This window comes from Schistocerca piceifrons, chromosome 1 (assembly GCF_021461385.2).
Source record: "Schistocerca piceifrons isolate TAMUIC-IGC-003096 chromosome 1, iqSchPice1.1, whole genome shotgun sequence".
Lineage (NCBI taxonomy): Eukaryota > Metazoa > Arthropoda > Insecta > Orthoptera > Acrididae > Schistocerca > Schistocerca piceifrons.
In genome coordinates this window covers 629869653-629894879 of record NC_060138.1, presented here as the reverse complement: position 1 = coordinate 629894879, position 25227 = coordinate 629869653, and the positions used below count along the sequence as shown (strand labels likewise).

Here is a 25227-nt window from a genome sequence, read left to right as displayed (position 1 = left end):
CTTACTTCTAATGTGGAGGGTAAATTTGCTAGAAAGTTATTTACTGTGCTGCAAGAAGCTGGAGATGCTCTGCCCCCTACGATTCTCTCTCTTCTATGTGATCTCGCAAGGGCAAAAGGGAATATTTACATCACAGGTGGCATAAGTGGGAAAATGGGTGTAAGAGAACTACAACTATGGTATGAGCACTGCTTCTGTCCAATAGCCACTCAAAATAATTTTTGATCGATTCATGGTCAATCCAGTCTTTTGATCGATTCCTGGTTTGTGTATAAAAATCATGCTTGTTTAGAGTAAACAAAAGGTGTGTGACATTGCAGTTCATACTGCCTGGAATCATTGGACGAATTCAGCCTCTGGATGTCTGCTTTTTCTGTAGCTATAAAACATTATCTCCAGCTACACCTTACAAGGTAGTCAGTTTCAAAATAAGCGCCACAACAGACTTTTCATATTTTATTGCATGCCATCACATTCCACATGTTCTCACCATCCTGTTAAACCAATATCATTCTATATGCATTCATTAAGAGTGGATATCCAACTGAATGTCCTGCATGATTTATAACTCCCAAGGAGTTTGACTCTGATCTTGACAGTACAAACCTTTGTGATCACTGTGGGGTGCCATTTTTCCATTTGGTGTTTGTGGTGCAAGTTAATGGTTTGTTTTTAAGATTTCTTGAATGCTGACAATGTCAATTTTGTGAAATTTAACACATATGTCCCACAGAAGGTTGATCTCTGCATCCCCAGACACTCATTTTCTGTTGCTCTCCATATGCACACAGTGAATCACTGGCAGCTAATGTTTTTCTGTCATAATTGTTAACACAACACTTTCAATGAGCCTTACTAAAGACTGAACTTGTGACCTCGCACTCAAGAGGATTTCCTGTAAGAAACATGTGGTACATTGCTGTAGGCTCTATTTACACAATTTTTCCCTTCACTCCACCCTTTCTCCATCTCCAAATTTTGTCAAGGCACAGCAAACTATAAGAAACATATTTTCCCAAAAAAGAAAAATAGGCTTTTTTGAGATTTTGAAAAACCAATTTCTTTGCAAGAGTCAATTTCACTGTCGTGTAATGGAGTACTTAATTAAATTAATGCACAGTTCAAGAACTTTAAGGACAATGAGTAAACTCAAAATTTTTAAAATTTGATAAATTTTCTTATTTTGAAACCCAGAAACAAAAAATTGGCATGGTCAAAAGCCATTAGGGTATGCACAATTTGTTAACGGCGAAAGTAAAGTCAAATAATTTTAAAAAAACAGAAATTTTGGACATCAAGGTCCAAATTAACCAAAATTGGCTGACCTGATGGACTGTTGGGAATTTGAGGTCAACTGTCCCAAATGATAATTTCAGTGTCTTAAACACTGCCTTACATATGGCTAGGTGAAAGTTGGCTCCAATTGTCAGTTCACGAAAAAAAAAAATACAGGACAATATGTAAGAAATATTCCTTACAACCACCAATATGGTTGGTACACTTTTGTACAATAATTAATTTATATATCATGGTAATGCATGGCAAACAATATAATAAGGACTTTGAGTAGTACAATTTGTAGTAGGCCCTACTCACTTGTCACCCACGCACATTTAACTACCCTTAAATCTCATCATGAGAGCCTTTAGCGATTTGGAAAGAGTCAAAACACTCATTCCATTATTACTTGCATGGATTCTCAAGGGCAAAGGCGAAGATGATGAAGGAAAAAAATTAACTACTTGAAGAAATCTACAATTTTTTTTCAGTAACAGTCTATGTATTTGGTTTGAAATTTTATATGTTTCAGCAAACAACTAGGATTATATGAATATGCATGAGAGTTAATCCTTACCTTTGTTCTCCCGTTGATAACGTAATGACCCATCTTCCCGTTATTGCTCATTTTATTTGCGAGCATTATAACAGCATCAACTTTACTTATAAGAGTTCCTATGTTTTTGCAGGAGCTTTCTTTGCCATCAATCCAAGTTATCTGGTCTCCACGAATAGTTTTTAAGTCATTTTTACCTTTGTTACTAACTAGCTGACCATCCTTAAACATTCCTGAACTATACATACCAATAACTTCTGACAAGACTGCCATTCCTAGCTCCTCTCCCAAAAAATTGTCCACAACACACACACCGTAAGCATCCATGTCTCTGATAACATTTCGCGACACCTCCTCGAGGATGCCCTGTTGATCTCTATTTGTTCTATGAAGAAACGGTGGGCCGTCAGTTAAACTGACTTCCGGAAAAGACCTATATCCATTAGTATTTGTTGAAGCTGCATACCCCGCGTCTTGAACTGGCATATTAGTTACACTGGCTAAGCTGTTATCCACAGAATTACTTGAAGAGGAGTCTTCAAAATCGAATGTAGGGCTTAAAATTTCAGTTCTGGCACTAAGAATTTCGGTTTCCGAGCTACCTTCGTACGTAATAGGACTCGTGTTCCAGCCTGCCAATGAATTATCTTCTCTACTCTCCCGTGCCCAGTTTCCAATTCCACTGCGAGGGATTTCTGCATTCGGCGATGAAATTATTCCATGATGTATCGCAGCTCCTGAATTGACAGCGCTGTTTTGAAGACAAAATGCCTTATGCTTTTTCCAGTGCTTGGTTTGATGATCCTTCGAGCAATAGTAAACACTTCTGCACCGTGAGCATCGGAGAACACGATCACTTGCCCCACAAAGCTCGCAGTTTGTGGATGTACTCATTTCTTCACTATCACACGCAAAATTTACGCCGACATGACTCTTCCCTTCATTTTTTCCCCTTTTTTTTTTAGGCTCGGACTACGCAGATAGATGTTCAGCTGGAAGTTCTTAGGTAAATGTTCAGCTGCACACGAATTGAACAATAATCACAATAAAATTTTTAAACAGCACTAAAATATTTTTTGTCGCACAAAATAAAAAAATACTCTATATTCTACAAAGAAACGAGTTTCTACTTTCACATCACATCACTCTCCACAGTGTCTAAGATCTATGCAATAAGCAGCGATGACACACCAAACATCATAAGTTATAGTTCGCCGGGGTATAGAAATTATATTTTTTCGCTACAAGCTCCTCCTGCCTAATTTTGGGTTGGGATTCGAATTTAAAATTAATTTCACTTTAACGGGTACGTGCAATATTATTTTCAAATCGTTGTTTATCCTATATGATTATGGGGTAAAATATATACATCACTGTTCAATGGAGTATTAAATATTTATCATTAAGAATTTAATTAGCTGAGGCCGGGAGTACACGATTTTGAATTCTTTGTTCCAGTGTTGTTAAAGTGTTTAAGTGTTGTCAACTAAATGGTGTCGTATCTTTGGTACCATCCACCCAAGGGGAATCTATGTGCAATTATCTCTGCCGTTGATTCGTGTTTAGTGATATCGACGCAGGAACTGCGGATAATAATAGTGTGAGAAGTATTTGCTGAGGAAAAATGGCTACTGATAACGAAAAAAGAAAGCTTGTAGATCTGCGTGTAGTAGATTTACGTTGTGAACTGGAAAAACGTGGGTTGGACAAGACCGGCGTGAAGTCGGTCCTGATTCAGAGATTGCAGAAGGTGAGTGAAGTATGGCGTCATTGGATCATTTCAAATTTTGTTGTGAACTTCCACTAATTCAGTTTTCACCTTTTTTTTAATTTTAAGGTCCTAAAAGAGGAAGGACATGATCCAGAGGAATATACCTTTGAGTCAGAAAAGAAGACGCCTAAGAAGACTTCTAGTAAGTATATATATGCGTGAATTTCCTTACTGTGCGGCGTAAAATGGCGATCATGTCGGTAGTAAATGTTACTAAATTAAAGTAAAGGATGGTTTGACTTCTTGCACTTGCAACCGAACATTTGCGCCTATAGTTTTAAATAGTTGGCTTACTTGGCGTGTCCGATTGCATTACGTTCTGGTCGTCTTATCGGCGCTATAGTGGGCGACCACGCTCCCTTCTTTTCCCCAAATTCTTTGTGGAGACAGACGGAAATCGGGCATAGATCTTGGTCTGTTACGGTAACTGTAAGATCAGTATCGTAGTCAGAAAGTTGTTTGTCACCAAAATTTGCAGCTTACATAATTCAGTTGTACATATAAATGAATAAAACTGCAAGAAAAACTCAATGAGTACAGAAACAAGAATAATTTGGCACATATCAGGTTTGGTAAACTCTTGGACCATGGGGAAAATGTGTGTGTGTATTCCTGGTTTGAAATCTGACAGTGATAAGGGTTAGTGGTGTGCTGACCACTCGCTCCATGTAACGTAACATTCCATGAAACCATTGGTAGGTCTTCATTGCAGCAAATAAATTTAAAGATGTTCCACATTTTGTGTTAAAATAATATTGCGAATTTCCATTAGGGCATGGCTGCTGGGAAGGAAAAAAATGTTACACAGCTCATATTAGAATATTGTGTATTCAGCTAAATCTGATTAGACCTACTTTAATCCAGATCTACTTTGTGTACAGTGTAACTACTAACAGGTTGCATCTAATAACAAAATTTTTTATTCGAATTCTATAGCATAACAAGATAGTAAATCCTATATTCGAATGCTTATATTGGTGTAGTGCAATTTAAGATTGAGGATGATAATAGTTCATTAAAGGTATGTCCACCCAATGCCTCTTTCGTTGCGCACACGGGAATAAAAGGACATGCCCAAAAATTTAAAATTTGTTGGAAGAACGCATGTATGCATGGGTATTTTCATGTCCACATGTTGCCTCATTGTGAAGCAGTCTGCTGTAAATCCCCTTCTTTGCTTGGTAGCCTTTATTGTAATGAAAAGGCAACAGAAAAAGAAAATTTGGAAGTGACTATATGAAGACATATAGAAACTACATAGGTATGAGAAATGCAAAATGCTATCTTTTTGTCTGCAATTTTCAGATGAAAGTCGCAACAAAATTTTAGATTTTCTCCTTGGGAGATTGTAGAGATAAGGCCAAAATTAAATTTTGTTGGCTAATTGTCGACTTGCATACTCGTTTAAATTATTTGGTCCTCAATTCAAAACAAAGCATTTAAACTGTATCAAATTTATAATTTGTAATGTGCAATAACTGTAATTTATTATTTGATTGTTTTATACCTCTTTTGACTGTGGGAAATCCCCAAGCTTTTGATTATTAGAATATTTTGTTTCCATAGAATATTAAAATTAATATCTGTAAGCACTCTCCTCATATATAGGCCTAATTAAGATTCATTCCATATCCATGCAACCCTGTTGCATACTGGATCAGTGAAACACACATAAATAATTGAAAGTAAAAGTGATTGTTCCTGAAACTGACAATTATGTGGAGGTTAATTTACTTTCAATGCATCATTTGCATTCAGTCATGAAATATGATACATAGATTAACATCCTCAGACTCGACAAATTTGGGAATATGATAAATGCCAGAATCCACTAGAATAGAGGTTGTGTTTTTCAGATTCCTATTTTATGCATCATCGATGTGCTACATTTTTATTTGTAGTGTTTGTTGAAGGGCTGCACATACCCATCATTTCTTTTGTTCAGATGCCAGGCTCCTCAGTTATTATTCTTTTAAGTTACAATAGCATGAAATTTGTTCAGCATTCATATAAACTTTTTGTAAATTTTTTGATTACACTTCTCAGTTTTCTTGCTTCGAGGCTTACGGTGTCTCATTCTGTACAGAAATATGATCAGATACTTTTTATCTAATACATGATGCTCAGAGCAACACTTCATGCATTTTTAGTCTAATCTTGATAAGTGGAGTTTCACACAACTTTTTTCTGTGTCTGTAATCACCTATAAACTTCCGTATGCATCTTTTACAGTTAAGACATTATTGCATATAAATTGCCTTATAGCATCACCTCAACACATTACACAAACATACTCTCTATGTACGGCCTCCATTTCCAGAAAATTATGCGGGCACAGATGCACGTGCATAGTTGCACTGTTGGAGTTAATGTGCTTTTGCAAAGCTGAACAGACATTCTGTGGGTGCACCTTAATTTTTGGTAGTCAACAGCTCTAAATAAAGTAGTAAGGTCATTCCGTGCCAAGTGGACCGCTTTTCAGTGTCTCAGCTTGACCCTTTGTGAGTGTAATGAAATTTGAGTAAGTTCGACAATGCCTTGGGTGGAGGTGTATGAAATTTCAGATTTATCTCTCTAGATTTCATTTCTATCCATTTTCATAAATAGGGATTCAAAGTTCGCATGCCTTATGCACATGCTTAAATGTGAGCGTTGAATAACTTTCATGAAAGGTACTCCTCACTTGCAAGCATCTACTTTGTGTAATTTAACAATTTTTGTGCTGAATGTTACTAATTACATTTTTAAATACCCCTGGTGACAGCTGAACTACTTCAAAAAGTGACAGATAGTTTATTAACCAGCCAGGAATTTGTGATCCGACACTCAGTGCCGTGTTCTTGTACTTTTTGTTCTATAGCCTCTGTCCTCTATCTAGATATATCCACAGTGAAGTGTGTGGCAGAGGGTGTGTCCCACTGTAAAAGTTATTAGGGTTTCTTCCCGTTCCATTAATTTATAGTGTGTGAGAAGAATGATTGTTCGAAAGTCTCTGTGCATGCTGTAATTATTGTAATCTTATTCTCATGATCCCTACACGAGTTCTACATAGGATGTTTCAGTATATTCCTAGAGCCATCATTTAAAGCTGGTTTCTGAAACATTAATAGACTTCCCTGGGATGACTTATGTCTATCTTAGAGTCGTCCAGTTCAGTTTCTTCTATATCTCTGTGACACCCTCCCACTGAACAGGCATGTGACCATTCGTGCCACCCTTTTCTGTATACACTCAATATCCCCTGATAGTCCTATGTGCTATGGGTCCCACACACTGGAGCAATATTCTAAAATCGGATGCATGAGTGATTTGTAGTCTGATAGCACTTCCCATGTATTCTACCAATAAACTGAAGTCTACTACCTGCCTTACACATGATTGAGTCTATGTGATCATTACATTTTGTACTGCTACAAAGTGTTACACACAGGTATTTGTAAGAGTTGGTGGATTCCAACTGTGAATCACTGGTAATATAATCATAGGACACTGTTTTTTTAGTGATGTTCACAGATTCACATTGTACAGCAAGTTGTCAGTCTTGACACCATTTTGAAATCTTATCAAGATTGACTGAATATTTTTGCAGATTGTTTCAGACAGTACTTCATCATAAATAATTGCTTCATCTCCAAATTGTCTGAGGTTACTATTAATATTGCCGGCAAGGTCATTAATATAAAACATGAAGAGCAAAGGTCCCAACACACTTCCCTGGGGCACACCTGATGTTACTTTTACTTCTGATGATGACTCTACATCAAAGATAACATGTTGTGTTCTCCCTACCAGAAAGTCCTCAATCTAGTCACAAATTTCATTTGATGCCCCATATGATTGTATTTTTGATAATAAGCATAGGTGTTGTACTGTCAAATTCTTTTCGGAAATCAGGAGATACTGCTGCTACTTGACAGACTGTCTTGATCCAAAGCTTTCGGTATGCCATACTAGAAAAGTGCTGGTTGTGTTCACAAGATCGATATGCTTGGACTCCATGCAGGTTGGCATTGAGGTCATTATGTTTGAGCTTAGTGTGTATTTTAAGGTTCTGCAACAAATCATTGTCAGGGATATTGGACAGTAGTTTTGTCGACGTCTTCTACAACCCTCTTGTAAACAAGTGTGACCTGTGCTTTTTTTTCTCTCTCCGGGACACTGTGTTTTGTTCAGGGGATATGTGATAGGTTAAAGTTAGAAGAGGGGCTAACTCGAGTGCAAATTCAATATAGAATCTGATGGGGATTCATCGGGCCCTGGAGCTTTGTTTAGTTTTAACGATTTCAGATGTGTCTGAACACTACTGATACTTAACACTTACTTCACTCATCTTTTGAGTGTTATTGAGGATTAAATGGGGCAATTCTCCTGGGTTTTCCTTTGTAAAGGAATGTTTGAAAACTGAAACAAGATTTCACTTTTGCTTTTGTACCTCAATGTGAGTTCCTATCTCATTAGCGATTTACGAGATGTATCTTCGGTGCAGCTAACAACCTTTACGTATGAACAAAATTTCTTCTAGTTTTGTGAAAGGTTGTTTGACAGTATTCTATTACTGTAGTCACTGAAGGCTCCATATATTGCCCTCTTGACAGCCAAACTTGTTTCATTCGTCATCTATCTATGTTTTGTTTTACATCTATTATGTAGTAGTCTGTTTCTTTAGAAGTTTGCTTACAGTTTTCTTATATCATGGAGGATCCCTTCCATTATCAACTGTTCTACTGGGTTCATATCTATCCAGTGCGTGGTCAACTATTCTTTAAAACTGGAGCCATAGTTCCTCTACATGCTCCTGCTCTGTGCTGAAAGTTTCAAGTTCCTCTTCGAGATGTGACACTACTGTTTTTTTTAAAATCTAGTCTACTGAATATGTAAATCTTTCTTCCTATTTTACGTACTCTTTGTACTTTGATAATCATTGTTGTCGCAACTGCATCATTGTCACTGATACCAGTTTCGATGTGGACATCCTCAGATTAGGTCTATTTGTTGCCATTAAATCCAATATATTTCTGTCATGAGTGATGTTCTGAACTATCTGTTCTGGGGAAGTTCTCAGAGAAGGCATTAAGTAATGTTTCACAGTATATCTTACTACACCCACCACTAACAAAATTGTAATTTTCCCAATTGATTGTTGGATCATTAAAGTTCCTACCATTGATTACAGTATAATTGCGGAACTTACATACAAGTGAACTGAGATTTCCTCTAAATTATATGGTTACATCAGGAGCTTTGTCTGGTGGGTGATAGAAGGAAGAAATTAACCATTTTTATGCCCACCCATCGTGCTGAGTCTTACCAAGTCAATTTCACATTCAGCTTCAATTTCTATCTTGCTAGATTTGAGTTTCTTGCCTACTGTGTCAAATATGCCACCTCTATTTCTCATTTGCCTGTCCAACAGTGGAAAATCTGGGATGGAATGTACAATATTATGAAAAGGAAAGTTGTCACTCATGATATAGTGAAGATACTGAGTTACAGATAGCCAAAACAAAAAGACTGTCACAAATAAATAAAGCTTTCGGTCAGTAAGGGTTTCATCTAAAATAGACGGCGCGTGCGCGCACACACAGACACTGTGTGTGTGTGTGTGTGTGTGTGTGTGTGTGTGTGTCCACCAGACAAAGCTCCTGATGTAACCATATAATTTAGAGGAAATCTCAGTTCACTTGTATGTAAGTTCCGCAATTATACTGTAATCAATGGTAGGAACTTTAATGATCCAACAATCAATTGGGAAAATTACAATTTTGTTAGTGGTGGGTGTAGTAAGATATACTGTGAAACATTACTAAATGCGCGCACAAGACTGCAATCTCTGGCAGTGGAAACCACTCTTCACAGCCGCCATTCCACCATCACACCCAGTCTTTTTACTTCTCTTCTTTTCTGCTGCCCCCTCTCCCCTGCTCTCTGTCCAACCTGCAGCACTACGCTGTCTGCTACCCCTACTGTACTCTCTCTCTCCCCAGCCAACTCCTTACCCCCACCTAGTCGCCACTCCCATCACGCACTGCGACTGCTGCTCTCCGTGTGGTTCAGTTGCCTGATACTGGAGTTGTGTGTGCGAGTTGTGTTCGCACAATTTGTGACAAGTCTTTTTGTTGTGCCTATCTGCTTTTCTTTTCATAGTATCATTTGCCTGTCCTTTAGATATAGGCTTTGAATTTTCCCAAAAAATCTCACTGCCACCAGTTTCTGGTTTCAACCAACTTTCTGTATCAAGTATTATGTGAGGTTCACGGTTCTTCAGGAGTGCTTCAAACTCTGGCACTTCGTTGCCAATGCTTTGGCAGTTAACCATTAGGATTTTAATACTCTGGTGGGAAGGCATTTCTTTTCGTCTCAGGCTGATACTTTTGGGTTTACTACAACTGTCGTTACCTGAATTGGATGAAGATTTGCCCAATGTAAAAGATCCATGTGTGCACACCATGCACAGTCAGCTATCTGAGTAGCAGTCTCTCATGTGTAGTGCACACCTTGCCCATTTAGGTGGGACCCTACTGTTCTAAACCCTATGGTGCAAGTCCAGGAAGTTACAACCTTGCTGGTGGAAGACCCTTCGAAGTCTGTGGGTTCAATCTTTACACTCGACTCTGAACCAAAAGGCCGCAATCAGTTCTGGGAAGAATTGTAAATTGTGAGTGAACTCCATTGAAACTCCATGTGCAAGGCTGGTCTTCTCAACCTTCTCTGCCAGTTGCTGAAATGACCCAAGTATGACCCCAGAGCTCAGACAACAGGCGTCATATGTTCAAACATACTCCACAATCTGCAGTTAGTTGCATCCTGTTCCGTGATTGGCTGCCAGAATAGCCTTTTCAGAATGTTGGATGAGGCCTCCAGGCTGTTAAGACTTCTGCACCACTTGTTAGCAGCAGACAGTGGCTGTGCCAAAGACTGAGACAGCGTGGAGTTTTACAATTATTTATTGAACTTTCGTTACAATTTCTCCTTCGTCAGCGCTGCTCAGCCCTGCAGATCCCTCCGCCTGGATGCTGCTGTGTAGATTCTCTGACAATGCGCGCTACACGTGCCGCTGATTACACTCGAGAACCTCAGGCCACCAGTGCTCCGCTGCCGCCAGGATGCCCTGTGTTTAAGATGAACTCGTCACCGCTTGGCGCCCCAGTATGAGCATGCCTACACGGAGTCGCGTCACCATGAGGTCAGCTTCAAACTCCTGCTGCACCGGCTTCTGGGAAGCTGTCAGTCGTGAGGTCCCGTTGTGGACAGACCACACGCTGTGGAGCCGGGTTGCCGTGAAGTCTTGAATAAACTGTCATCCAGATACACCATGCATTTTTTCGGTTTCAACCCGCGAAGGACTCCATCCAACAACCTCTGAAATGTTGCTGGAGCGGTTTTTAGTCCAAACAGCATTCTTTTATATTCGAAGTGACCACAATGCGTCATAATTGCTGTTTTTGGCCTGTCCTCCGAACATACTTCAATCTGGTGATAACCGCTTCGCAAATCCATAGTGGAGAAAAATTTACAGTGCCCTAGGTTGTCTAACGTTTCTGTGATATTCGGAATCGGAGATACATCCACCATTGTCCATTCATTCAAATGTCTAATCGCAACAAAAGCGTCCGGTGTCTTCTTTGGAACTAGGACCACGCTACTAGACCAAGGACTATTACTGTGCTGGATTATCCATCTTCCAGTTGTTGCTCTATTAATTGCTCTACTACTAGCTGTAATTGTTTCGGTAGTCTGTATGGCTTACGATACACCGGAGCGTGATTCCCTGTCGGAATACGATGCTGTGTTATCGGTGTAGCGGTTAATGTACCCTGTGCTTCAAACAATGCTTTATACTTTAGTAATAATGCTTCCATACCCGAACGATCATTTCCTCTCAAATGATTTACCTTGTCACAAAGTGCAGACGTGCTGACGATTTGCCTTACATCATATTTTAGCCACGAACTATCGATGTCCTCTTCATCCATTAACTATATTGTGGCTATTACTAATCCCTTCGGCAGATCGACATCATCCTGCCCGAAGTTATCTAAACTCACCGGAACCATAAACTGCCCGTTTATGTCCGTTAACCGTGATAACTCCTACGAATAAACCAATGCTTTTCGTCTAAAACCTTATTACTAGGTATTGGCTCTACCAAGAATAACCCCTGTTGTGGCACATCGACATCCACCGGTACCCAGATCAACTTCCATGTACCTGTTCGTACTTTGTCACACGAAATCACCTTTAATGCATTTGTACGCAGTTTAGTTGGTATCACCTTAGCTATAGGTGCACCTTGTGACTCTGAAACATTTGCAACGGCTGTACCCATTGAGAACAAGTTCCCATCGAGTTCCAGCGTTTGTTGCGAAAGGTCAATTTTGTCGTGATGTTTAATAAGAAAGTCCAACCCAAGTATCGCTGAAAATCCCTGTCCCACAGTTGACACCACTTCCATTTGCTCCCGGAACCACACGTTCCCTATCTTAAACTTCAGCTGTGCTGTCCCTAGTGCATCTAATTTTTTATCGCCTGATGTGACTTAACCAAACGAAAGTGCTGGCAGGTTGATAGACACACAAGCAAACACATACATACACACAAAATTAAAGTATTCGCGACCAACGATTGCTTCATCAGGGAAGAGGGAAGGAGAGGGAAAGACGAAAGGATGTGGGTTTTAAGGGAGAGGGTAAGGAGTCATTCCAATCCCGGGAGCGGAAAGACTTTCTGCGCACGCGCACACACACACACACACACACACACACACACACACACACACACACACACACACACACAAGCAGACATTTGTAAAGGCAAAGAGTTGCTGTCCAGCCCTGCGGATCCTCCACCTGGCTGCTGCTGTGTACATTCTCCGACAATGCGCGCAACGTGTGCCGCTGATCACACTCGAGAGCCTCAGGCCACCAGTGCTCCGCTGACACTAGGATGCCCTGTGGTTGAGATGAACTCGTCGCCGCTTGGCGCCCCAGTACGGGCACGCCCACGGAGTCGCGTCACCATGAGGTCAGCTTCTGACACCTGCTGCACCGGCGGCTGGGAAGCCGTCAGTCGCGAGGTCCCGTCATGGACGGACCATGCGACGTGGGGCCGGGTTGCCGCGAAGTCTGGGTGTCAGCCCCCGGCGGTGCCTGTGACCAAGACTGCGCTGTGGCCGGTCCTGCTGGAAGTTCTCGCAGTAGTTAGTTAGCCATGGTGCTGACCAAACTCTGGCCGACCTTCAGAGCTGAAGTTGACTTTTGGCGGCGAACGGATGACTCCTGCGAATTGGAACAGGCTTCCGGAATCGTCACCTACGAAGATTGAGCATTCGGACACGGACCACGTCCGTCCTCAGATCCGAACTGCTTCCTAATGGCTTCTGTCTGTTGCTGCCTGCACTCCACTATTTATATCTGGCAGGAGGACGTTTTTTACCCTCTGTGGTAGCTTTTTGTTATTACTGCTGCAGTATATTGCACCGTAGCTTAGCGCGCTGGCCTCACTTCCCCTTACTCAGCACTCTCCAGGCCTCGCTTGGCACTCGGTCTGTGTGCGTCCTTGCGTCAGCCTGTTGGTAGACTGCTGCTGTCAGCAAGGCTACCTGTGCTTGCCTACTTCGCAATGCCTCGGTCGCCGGCGTGCCTCTGTTTTGCCATTCTTCACTGTGTGAAGCAACACTTACTACATGTGGCCACGACAAGGCATACACATTGAGTGTGCCATGTGTCCTTTCTTGTCCCTTGCTGCCATTTCTCTAGGAGGTACCATCATTCGCTCTACATTTGAACTGCTGACAATTAATAGACCCTACTCTTCTGCATTTGCCATCTCTTGGCAGTGGACAAATAGGTTTCCACAAAACAGGTGAAGTGAGTCCCACTGGTTGTGTTTGTATCAGCGAAAGACTTGTAACTCTTCAGGCTTTCCCGGCGATCTAATGACATCTTGGGTTGTCGGGTGTTCTGCCGGATATCAGCGTCGTACTTGCATGATATTTCGGTCATGTAGCTCGTGGCCTTCATCAGGTGCGACCTGAGACTGCTCCTCGAGTGGACCTGGTCCAGTATTTATGCCTATGGCCTTCCGCCTCCACCAACGGCTGCAGGCGCTTCCTCTGTGGTCCGCATCCATTCCCTGCGACCTGCTGGAGCGTTTCTGCTCCGTTTTCCGTCCGCTGCGGTTCTAGGTGTTCCATCTTCGGTCTGGTGCGCCTGGCAGTCCGTCAGGGGCTCGTTTTCCATTTCCATGTCTCTGGTTCTTCTGTTTGTGTAGTGTTGCAGCTGGCCCCGTTGCTCCTTTAACAATTCCAGAGCCGGATCCCAGGCTCTGCTTAGCTGGTACCCTGTGTCACGGTTCATAAGATCGTCAGCCATTTTAATTTCTATCGATTATCTTATAACACTGTCCCAAAATCTGGGTGTTCGTGCTAGAATCTTGGTATCCTCATACTTCATGGCATGATCTAGTTCTAGACAGTGTTCAGCAATGGCTGACTTAGTCACCTGTCTTAATCTAGTGTGCCTCTGATGTTCTTTGCACCTGATCTCCACAGTGCTTGTCGTCTGGCCAATGTAGGACATGCCACATTGACAAGGTATATTGTAAATCCCTGGTTTTCGTAACCCCAGGTCGTCTTTGGCACTCCCCAGCAGTCCCCCGATCTTGTTAGATGGACAGAAAACACACTTGATATTGTGTTTATGGAGGAGCCTACTTATTCTGGCAGAAATGGAGCCAGCATAGGGCAGATATGCCACCTTCTTTGCTTCATCTTGGTCTTCTTCAGGAACCTGTGGTATAGTGGCTGGTTGGAATGCCCTCTCAATTTGTCTGTCCGTGTACCCATTCTTGGAGAAAACTGTTTTGAGACGTTCTATCTCCATAGGTAGATTCTCTTGGTCTGATAGGGCACGTGCTCTGTGGACCAAAGTCTTCAGAACCCCATTCTTCTGTGCAGGGTGGTGACAGCTGCTGGCCTGCACATATAAATCAGTGTGTGTTGGTTTTCGGTACACACTGTGGCCAATTGATCCATCTGCTTTCCTCTGGACTAGTATATCCAGAAATGGCAGCTGGCCATTGTTCTCCAGATCCATGGTGAACTTGATCTTAGGGTGGCATGAGTTAGGATGTTCAAGAAACTCATTGAGCCTGTCCATCCCATGTGGCCAGATCACGAAGGTGTCATCCACATACCTAGAGAAGCATGTGGGTTTAAATGTGGCTGTCTCCAATGCCGTCTCCTCAAAACTCTCCATAAACATGTTGGCAACCACAGGGGACAGTGGGCTGCCCATAGCTACACCTTCAGTTTGCTCGTAATATTGGTTTCTGTACAGGAAATACGTGGATGTCAGTGTATGACTGAACAGGTCCAACAGAGCACCGTCAAATTTCTCTGCAATCAGTTCTAGTGAGTCCTTCAGTGGGACCCTGGTGAACAGCGATACCACATCAAAACTAACCATGATGTCCGAATCTGTGCTGTGCAGTTGCTTGAGGCGTTGCAGGAAATCTTCTGAGTTGCGGATGTGGTGAATACATTTCCCCACATATGGAGACAGCTACGTGACCGAAATATCGTGCAAGTACGACACTGATATCCGGCAGAACACCCGACAACCCAAGATGTCAGCGAAAGACTTGTTGGGTAGGTGGAACACAACAGCATCCTGAGTCCTCCCTCGTCCCCATCCTCTCTGTACAGAACACCTAACTCTGCCATTGAAATGCCACTTTCTGTCAAGTCGAGAAGTAATGACAGATTGCATACGTTCTGCAGAGGAGACACGGGAGCAGTTAGTACTTGAAGTACTTCTGGTAAGCTACACGATTCTCAGGAGCTCTTTCAATATGACTTGCAGCAGCTGCCAATTGTTTCACAGTAGTCAGGACACTGCTTACTAATGCTGCTTACTGTGATAGTCACCATTTCCCGTTGATTATCACGCTCCCTTCCCACTCCCCGATGGACAGGTTCTGTCTTGAGTGTCCTTCTTTTCCTCATTGCTATCGATGGACTTGTGGCCTCTGTCGGTCCCTTGGTCACCCCTGCCCTGTATGTGGATGATTTCTGCATTTGGGTTAGTTCCTCCTCGACGGCATCTGCAGAACGGCAGCTCCAGGTAGCTATACGGCGTGCCTCTGCATGGAACCTCTCACACGGGTTTCAATTCTCTCCTTTAAAATCACGAGTGGTCCACTTCTGTCGCCGTACTACGATCCACCCTGATCCAGAGCTCTATCTCGCTGCACAAAGATTGCCTGTGGTCCCACAGTTTCGTTTCCTGGGTCTTCTTTTCGACAACAAGCTCACTTGGCTGCCCCATATCAGACTCCTGAAGGTAGGATGTTTCCGTAAACTCAATGTCCTTCGCTTCCTTGCCCACTCCTCTTGGGGTGCGGACCGTTCCCTCCTCTTCCGTCTTTATCGTGCTCTAGTTCTGTCTCGCTTGGACTATGGTTGTCAAGTTTATGGTTCAGCTGCTCCTTCCACACTGCATGTGCTGGATCCAGTTGAAGCTGGGATCTCCCCCCCCCCTCCCCCCCCTTTCTGTTCGGCGGTCCCAGCTTCTGGTATCTTATGCACTCACTATCCGTTCTTCTCCCACTCATCCTTCCTATTCTATCCTGTTCCCAGACCATGGACGTCACCCACCCGACTCCCGCCCTCGGGCGGGTTTAATGGTTGGGCTGCGCCTTGCGTCTCTTTGCCATGATTTTCAGCTTCCTTCTTTGTCCTGTCTTCCTCGCTTCCTCCCCTCCACCCCTCCTTGGTTAGTTCCTCGGCCTCGAATTCGGATGGATCTCCGCCGAGGTCCGAAAGATTCCATCCCCCCGGTGGTGTTCCGTTTCTTTTTCCGCCAAATTTTATGGGAGTTTCGGGATGCTGTTGTTTTTTTACACTGATGGCTCTAAATCTGCTGATCATGTTGGGTATGCCTTCACGTCCTCTGTTGGAACGGAAAGTCATCTGCTGCCACCTACATGTGGGGTGTTTACTGCGGAATTGATGGCAATTTCCCAGGCCCTTACCTTTATTAAACAATCCCAACACAACCGCGTTTTGTTATGTACGGACTCGATGAGTGGCCTTCTTGCTATTGACTGGTGTTTTTTGCGCCATCCCTTGGTCTCTGCCATCCATGACCATATCGCTGATATTCACCGTGCTGCTTGTTCCATTGACTTCCTTTGGGTCCCTGGCCATGTGGGTATCCCGGGTAATGAGCTCGCTGATCGTTTGGCTGGGGGAGCAGTTACTTACCCCCCCCCTTTTCTGTAACCCCTCCTGCAGCGGATTTACGGCTTCACATCAAATCCCACTTCACACAGTCATGGGCCAATTCTTGGGAGGCTACTCCCCAGTCTAATCAACTTCGTGCAATTAAGGTGACACCGGGCCTGTGGCGTTCTTCCTTTCGCCTCTCCCGAAAGGACTCGACCACACTGTGTCGTCTCCGCATTGGCCATACCAGGCTGACCCGTGGTTTTCTTTTGCGTGATGAGCCACCCCCACTATGTGGTTGTGGAGCCTTCCAGTCAGTAGCCCACTTTTTGGTTGAATGCCCCCTTCTTTTGGCTCTGCATGCTAAGTACAGACTCCCCCCCCCCCCCCCCCCCACTTTACCTTTGATGTTGGCTGACGATTCCCAAATGGTCTCTCTGGTTCTCGGTTTCCTCCGGGAGAGTGGTTTTTATTCTCAGTTTTAAGGTTTTTAATCTCTCTCTGGTGTTGGGGCAGGGCGGTGAGTGTTTGGGTGTCTCCCACTGTAGGCAGTGTTCGGAGATTCCCGATTCACCTCCCTGACCGGAATCCTCTTTTCTTCCCCTTTTACTCTGTTTTTACCCTTTTTTTTTAAGGCTTGGTTAGTCTTTCTATTCCCATACGTACTTTCTACATTATAGCAGTTGTACCTTTTAAGTCACAGGTGGTCTTGCCTATGCTGCTTCAGCATAGTGTTGGGTTCGTTTTCTTGCCGACTTCCCTCATTTTGTTTTTTTACCAAGGACAACGTGACTGCCCTTTTACGTTTTTCCCTTTTTCCGTTTTATTGTTCTGACTTTACTGAGATGTCCCATTAGCGGAATGGAGCCTATTTGAAACAAGGGACTGATGACCTTGCTGTTTGGTCCATTAAACCTCAAACAACCAACCAACCAACCAACCAAACAACCAATGCTGCTTACAAATGTCAGCCAACTCATCCCATGTTCAAGAACAGCATTAACAGTGGGGCTGCCTTTTAACTGGTGCAGTGTACTGCGTGTATATGCCGCAGAACAACCGGGAAATCCGGGAAAAACAGGAATTTTTACGTCCAGGTAAAACCTGGGAATTTTTTAAGATTTCTGGAATGTTTTTGCTTTCAGTTAAATTTTTGTAATTTTTGCAAGTAGGAATGGATACTCCAAAGAAGAATTTTACTTTCAACCGCTACGACAGAATAATAGCTATAAAGCATAAATGAGAGAATGGCATTGAAATAAAACTTAGCTTTTGCAAAGAATGTGTGTCATTTAGAACAACAAAACAGTGTACATGCAAGCATCTGCCAGCCACAAACTGTGTCAAAGGGTTTAGGATGATCACTATGCCATACTTCACAAACTGCTTTCAATGAGTGTGACATCACAGTTGTTGAAATTTCTAACAGGTTGCAGGAAAATATTGCAGAGGCTGGTTTAAGAAGCATTACTTTCAGTGTGAATTTCCTTTTATGCAAGATAAATTGTGTGTGACAGTGTGTGATGAATTTTTTAGATCACAGAGCATTTGACTGTCATTCAAAACTTAACTCTTTGAAGACCACCCACTACAAAAAAATTTCGATCCCAGAAGACCAGCCATTTAAACCATTGTGTAATATTTTGCTGGCAAATTAGTGTTTGCTCATGTATTGTAAAGGAAAACATGCACTAAAAAGATGGAGCTTCAAGGACAGTTTTTCATGTTATAGGTCTTTGATAGATTTCAAATTATGCAATAATGATGGCGAAAAGTGTAATTATCCTTCAGAAAAAGGGTGAGATGAGCTCAGCAGTTTTGCACGTAATTGGCTTTTCTATAGATAAGTTGAAGTGCTCGACAGAACGTGTATTCATCCAGGCAACCCATGAAATGTCCGGTGCACAGCAGTGAAATTTGTAATTGTGCTTCTCAGAAATCTGCTATTTCAAGGCTTGACCCAAAGCTGATGTTGAACCCTCACTTCTCCATCCAGTCATGATCCACACCTACCCACAGCCCTAAGCCAGCCCCTGTTAACTGACCATATTCCCCTAATCCCTCAGCATGAAAACCAACCTTATGTCTGCAGAAAGAATTGCAATTTACCACCTAAAAACTGTTCTGGGCCTTACAAGTCTACCTGCTGGCAAAGGCTCCACCGCTTCGGTTATGAACCTCTGGGATTAACTGGCAGAGGATATCCACCAGCTGTCAGATTTGTCCACCTACAAATCCTGCCACAGGGACCTCATTCCCGAAACTCAGCAGTATCACAAATTACTTCTCAAATCTGTAGATCCGTCCCAGAACTTCTCTTAAGTCTACCACTCTCCTCACCTCATCACTCCCTGCACTGGTACCTTCTTCTTGCTTCCGAAATTCCATAAATCAAATCATTCAAGATGTCCTTATTTGACTGGTTACTGTGCTCCCACAAGACACAATCTTTTCCTCTTTCGACTCTCGACTGTATCTGTTTCTTTACCACCTGGCCCCCTGTTTGTGTGTCAGTGCCACCTCCCTCTATGGTAACATCCCCAACCTTGTCGCTATTGAAAACTACCTTTCTCAAAACCCAACTGACACCAAGCCTACAACCTCCTTGCTAGTTACCATTACCAACCAATCCTCACCCACATTACTTATCGTTCGAAGGTATCGTCTACAAAAAAGTACAACAAAGAGCACCCGCATGGCACCATCCAATGCCAACCTATTCATGGACCATCTAGAGGAATATCCCAAATCCCTCACCTGGTTCAGATTCACTGATACATGTGTGGTCTGGACTGAACCAGACCTCAGCACCTTCCATCTGGTCCTCCTCAACCAAACAAGCCACTTTCTTCAATTTTGACTGAGGACTGGAGCACCTGAATCACATTCTCCACCAGGGTTTCCACTATCTCTTTGTCATCCCTTGAAATGAGGAATATCCTACCTACCATTCTCCCCACCCCTCCCACAGTGGCATTCCGTTCCCCACTCAACCTACACAATTTCTTTGTTCATTCTTACTCCATCCCTCTCCTATTTCCTTGCCTTGGGGCTCATATCCCTGCAACACATATAGATGCAAGACCTGTCCATACATCCTCCAATCACCTCCAGTCCAGCCACAGGCAGCACCTGTTGCTGTCAAAGGCAGTGAAAGTAGCCGTGTGATATACGAACTGAGCTGGAAGTACTGAGCTGCTTTTTACGTGGGCATGGCAATGAACAAACTGTCCGCATTGACATCTGCCAAACTGGCTAAAGACAACTGGACCACCCAGTTGCTGAACAAGCTACTCCACATAAAGAACTGCCTCACTGCCCCATCTGAATTCTTCCTACTGACACCAGATTCCCTGAAGTGTGCAGGTGGTAATTCTTCTTACAATACATGCTTCAGTCTCTTAACCCCCTTTACTATTCCTTGTCTTCTGTCACCTTTCCTACTCCTACACCTAGCACCACCCTTGCTTTGTTTTCCACCAATGCACTTACTATTGTTCCCTCTACATCCTCTTTGTCCTTTGGCCCCCTCTCCCCTCTGTCCCCCTACTCTACATCTAATTGTTGGTCCTATCCTGTCCCTGCCATGTCCTTGATCTCTCCCACAGCAAGTCATTTTCCCCTACCATTACAGTGTTATCCCCCCTCCCTCCCTCTTTATCCCATTCCTCTTCCTTACACCCCCCACCCCCACTGACAACAGAAAACTGGCATGTTATATGCAGGCACAGCCTGCTGTCTGACCTGAGCAGCTGTAGACATTTGCACTCTGCGCTCTCTCTCTCTCTCTCTCTCTCTCTCTCTCTCTCTCTCTGTGTGTGTGTGTGTGTGTGTGTGTGTGTGTGTGTGTGTGTGTGTGTGTGTGTGAGAGAGAGAGAGAGAGAGAGAGAGAGAGAGAGAGAGAGAGACCAAAGGACATATCGAGCTGAAACTTTGTACATCTGTGCAAAACAACATTAAATCTACTCAAATTTCATCAGCTTTGGACATGTTAGTGGGAACTCCAGGCTCACTTCATATGTAATCATCCGTACCATAATGCCATGTTGATGACAGAATTTCAGGTTCTGTAAAACAGTTGCTGTAATACTTCTGGGGAAAAACAAAGTTGGCACTTCAGCTAGCTTGTTGGTAGTGGGAACTTGGGGAGGGGGGCAGCTATCTAGGAGAGACTGCAGAAATGAAACCATAAGAGATATAGATATGATGGGACCTTACCATCAGATTTATTAGATTGGCAACAGTTAAGCTGTGACCCCTGGTCCACTTCATATGGAATAATGTAGTAATTACTGTTAATCAGTACACAAGTTTTTGATGCCAGGGTAAATACATTAGTCTAATTTGACAACCTATAATGTGTGCTTAGCTACTCTGTTATTAATACACTTTTGAAGTGGTAAAGTTGTTGACCATATGCCTGCTTGACATCTTGTGTGCATTATCACAAAACAGATGTTTGACGACACTGTCTTTTAGGTATTGGTTGGTTAGAAAAGGTTATGATTTATTTAAATGAGAGAGAGGAAAACTACTTGTTCTGTGTACATTTATCAGATCAAAGAATATTGAGATAGTCCACTCTGAACATAAAAGGGGCAGAAGGAAACATCACTATTTAATGCAAGTGGGCTAAGGTGCAGTTAGGTGTCGGCATCCCTTCTGTCCCACTGTGGGTCCAGGTGTTAGAATAGGCCCGAGGTGTTCCTGCCTGTTGTACAAGGTGACTAAAAGGAGTTTCACACATTTCGGCCTTTATGTGATGGTCCCCTGTAGGGTTTGACCACCATTTTTCAAAATTTTCCCAAAGAGCGAGCCAGTTGGGGAAGGGCGCATTACAAGGTGCATTGTGTCCATGTGCATTGATCTCTTTAGCCCACTTTCTTGTCATTGCATTGCAGTCCTGCCTATTCTCCAACTCTTGGGCATGGACACCTTCCTGGGTGCGTTTTCCACTATGCAGTGTCGATTTCTGCGCCGACGATGACCATGGACTTCTTTGCACCTGATATTTAGCACGGTAGCGAGTGCGTTGTGGTGGGGCCGCCATGTACCCTGTTGGTTTTAGTGCCCGACAACATAGGGATTGCTCTGCTGATGCCTGTGCCGTTGGCTCCTCACATATGCCAAGGGGTAGATGCCCATCCCCCTGAGGCATCAGGACTCCCGGCAACAGCCATCCTGCCAGGTGGCCTTTGCTGCGGCTGGGTGGCGCCCATGGGGAGGGCCTCTGGTTGGAGTGGGTGGCATCAGGGTGGATGACACGCAATGAAACATAGTCCATCTTTTGCTGACGGTGAAACAACAGCTGTCTCTAAGGGATCACGAGCTCAATTCAACGCATGGAAGTATGACCACAAATTGTTTCCATCCCTGGCCGCACCATGGGAGGAATGTCAGGCTAAGGATGGCAGTGGATCTTCTTTGCCCTGGCACCTTGTATTTTCAAGAGCTGATGGGAATCTTTCATGACAATGAAGCCTCAGTTTTTTGTTAAGCATTTAGAGGACAAGTTTTGGGAGGTGGAGGGCTTGTCCAAAATGAGATCTGGGTCAGTCTTGATCAAAACAGCACCCTCTGCCCAGTCACGGAAGTTACTCATTTGTGACAAGCTGGGGGATGTTTCTGTAACCATCACACCCCATAAGAGTTGGTCCAGGGTATCACATTTCATAGAGACCTTCTTTTGCAGTCTGATGATGAGCTGCACGTCAGAGCGGCAGGTGCATTTCGTTCTGCGTGTCCACCGGGGTCCGAAGGATAATCAGGTTGCCACCAGTGCCTCCATCTTGGCCTCTGAGGGTGATACTTTGACCGAGAATGTCAAGGTGATGGTCTATCGGTGTGATGTAAAGCCCCATATCCCTCCCCCGATGTGATGCTTGAAGTGCTGGAAGTTCAGCCATATGTCTTCTCGCTGTACTTCCAGTGTCACATGCTGAGATTGCGGATGCCCATCACATCTCAATACTCCATGTGTCCAGCCTCCCATCTGTGTCAACTGCAGATAGCATCATTCGCATTGCTGGCCTGACTGCAGGACTCTCCAGAAGGAAAGGAAAATCATGGAGTACAAGACCCTGGACAAACTCACGTACACTGAGGCTAAGAGAAAATTTGAACGCCTGCATCCTATGCGTATGACATTGTCTTACGCTGCCGCCATAACAGTTAACGCTCATCGTCAGTTTCGGAGACTGACTCAGTGAAGTCCTCCCAGCCAGGGAAAACAAAGGAGCAGCAAGAAAAATCCAAAAAAGAAACCCCCTAAGACCAAGGAAAACACCGTGGCACCCACACCACTGCTACGTGCAAGCTCATCGGCTGAGGATGGGGTGGAGGTTTTGGCGTCCGCTGAGGACCTGGATCTCGCCAGACCCTCAAGACACAATGGTTGTTGTGTCCCTTCGTCAGATTGTAGCAGGGTCATTTGTCGGCGCATTTTATCGCTGTGGCATGCCGATTGGGCTGCACTTACGGACAACAAGCTTCGGGCCTTGAAACCTCTTCCCGCGGCTTGGACGTCCTCCTCCCGCCCTTCTCGACGGGAGGAGGTCGTTTTGGCCCAGTTACGAATTGGACACTGCCGGTTCAGCCATCACCATCTGCTGACGGCTGCGCCGGCGCCGTTCTGCCCATGTGGGCAATTGCTGACGGTCCGCCACATTTTAACGTCCTGTCCAGATTTTAACACACTGCGTCTTGATCTTGGCCTGCCATGTACTCTAGATGCCATTTTAGCGGATGACCCACGAGCAGCTGCTCGCGTTCTTCGTTTTATCAACTTGACAAACCTCTCTAAGGATGTTTGATTATGCTGTTTTTATATATATATAATCCTATGCCTGTCAGTCTGTCTTTTATCGTGTTTTCCCTTTTAGTTGCTGTTTTAAACTTGTGCCTCGCGGTGCATTCCTAACGTAGTCTGGGCGCTAATGACCATTGAAGTTGTGCGCCCTAGAACCACAAAAAAAAGACACAATGGATATAGACTGCTCAGGCAATAAATCGGTGGCAGCAGGTGACTCTGAGGTGTAAACTGCCTCAGTGAATGTTCTATGTCTTCCCAGTCTCACGATGCCATGCTCCAGTGGAATTGCGGCAGTTTTTCCACCGCCTGACTGAGCTGCAGCAACTGTTAAGCTTTACACGTGCTACCTGCATTGCCCTCCAGGAAACCTGGTGCCCAGCAATGTGGACCCCTGCTCTCCATAGCAATAAGGGATATTACAGGAACCGTAGTGACTATAATAGAGTGCCACTCGGTCTTAAGTGAACATGTGCCCCTTCAAACCCCTATTAAAGCTGTGGCTGTCAGAATAACGATGATGCAGGAAATAACTGTCTGCAATGTATATCTTCCTCCAGATGGTGCAGTATCCCTGAATGTTTTAGCTGCACTGATTGATGAACTCCCTAAACCTTTCCTATTTCTGGGAGATTTTAATGCCCATAACCCCTTGTGGGGTTGCACTATGATTACTGGCCAAGGCAGAGATGTCGAAACTTTACTGTCGCAATTCAACTTTTGCCTCTTAAATACTGGGACCACCATACATTTGTGTGGCTCATGGTAGTTAGGCCATTGATTTATCAATTTGCAGCCCAGGACTGCTCCATCTATCCACTGGAGAGCACATGACGACCTGTGTGGTAGTCACCACTTTCCCAGCTACCTGTCACTGCCCCAGCATCAGGCGCACAGACGCCTGCCCAGATGGGCTTCGAACAAGATGGACTGGGAAACTTTCACCTCTGCTGTCACCGCTGAATCTCCCCCACACGGTAACATCGATGTGATGGTTGAGCAAATGACTAGCACAGTTGTTTCTGCTGCAGAAAATGCAATCCCTCACTCTGTAGGGTGCCCAAGGCGTAAGGCAGTCCCTTGGTGGTCGCTGGAAGTCACTGAAGCAATTGAGGAGTGTTAGCGAGCTCTACAGCGGCATAAGCGGCACCCGTCCCTGGAGCACGTCACGGCCTTTAAACGGCCCCGTGCACATGTTTGCTACCTTATCAAGCAACAGAAGGAGGATTATTGGGAGAGATAAGTCTCCACCATTGAGTGTCACACGTCACCTTCCCAAGTCTTGGCAAAGATCATATGTCTTTTCGGGTACCAGACCCCAACAGCTGTTCTCGATGTTACATAAATGGCGAGTTATGTACCGACACAAACACAATTGCCGAGCACTTCGCTCGAGCCTCTGCATCGGAGAATTACCCCCCAGCCTTTCACAAACTCAAAAGGCGGCAGGAAGGGAATGACCTCCCATTCACTACACGCTGCAGTGAATCCTATAACGCCTCATTTACAGAGTGGGACCTCCTCAGTGCCCTTGCACATTGCCCCGACACAGCTCCTGTGCCTGATTGTTTCCACAGACAGATGATAAA

The 25227-nt window shown here is 44.0% G+C and overlaps 2 protein-coding genes across 3 annotated transcripts in view; one reads left to right on the top strand and one right to left on the bottom strand.

The window, feature by feature from the left end:
• Window positions 1-2989, bottom strand: part of LOC124804733 (egl nine homolog 1) — a 67066-nt gene extending 64077 nt beyond the window's left edge. Inside the window, exon 1 of the mRNA XM_047265031.1 lies at window positions 1856-2989. Within this exon, the coding sequence (XP_047120987.1) occupies window positions 1856-2728 (873 nt within the window). The 5' untranslated portion in view covers window positions 2729-2989. The remainder of the gene's footprint in view (window positions 1-1855) is intronic.
• Window positions 2990-3353: 364 nt separating this feature from the next.
• The window catches only part of LOC124804708 (scaffold attachment factor B2-like), a 233832-nt gene continuing 211958 nt past the window's right edge, over window positions 3354-25227 (top strand). For both annotated transcript variants that reach the window (XM_047264971.1, XM_047264981.1), the window contains exons 1-2: window positions 3354-3584; window positions 3672-3747. In XM_047264971.1, the coding sequence (XP_047120927.1) occupies window positions 3459-3584; window positions 3672-3747 (202 nt within the window). In that variant the 5' untranslated portion in view covers window positions 3354-3458. The remainder of the gene's footprint in view (window positions 3585-3671; window positions 3748-25227) is intronic.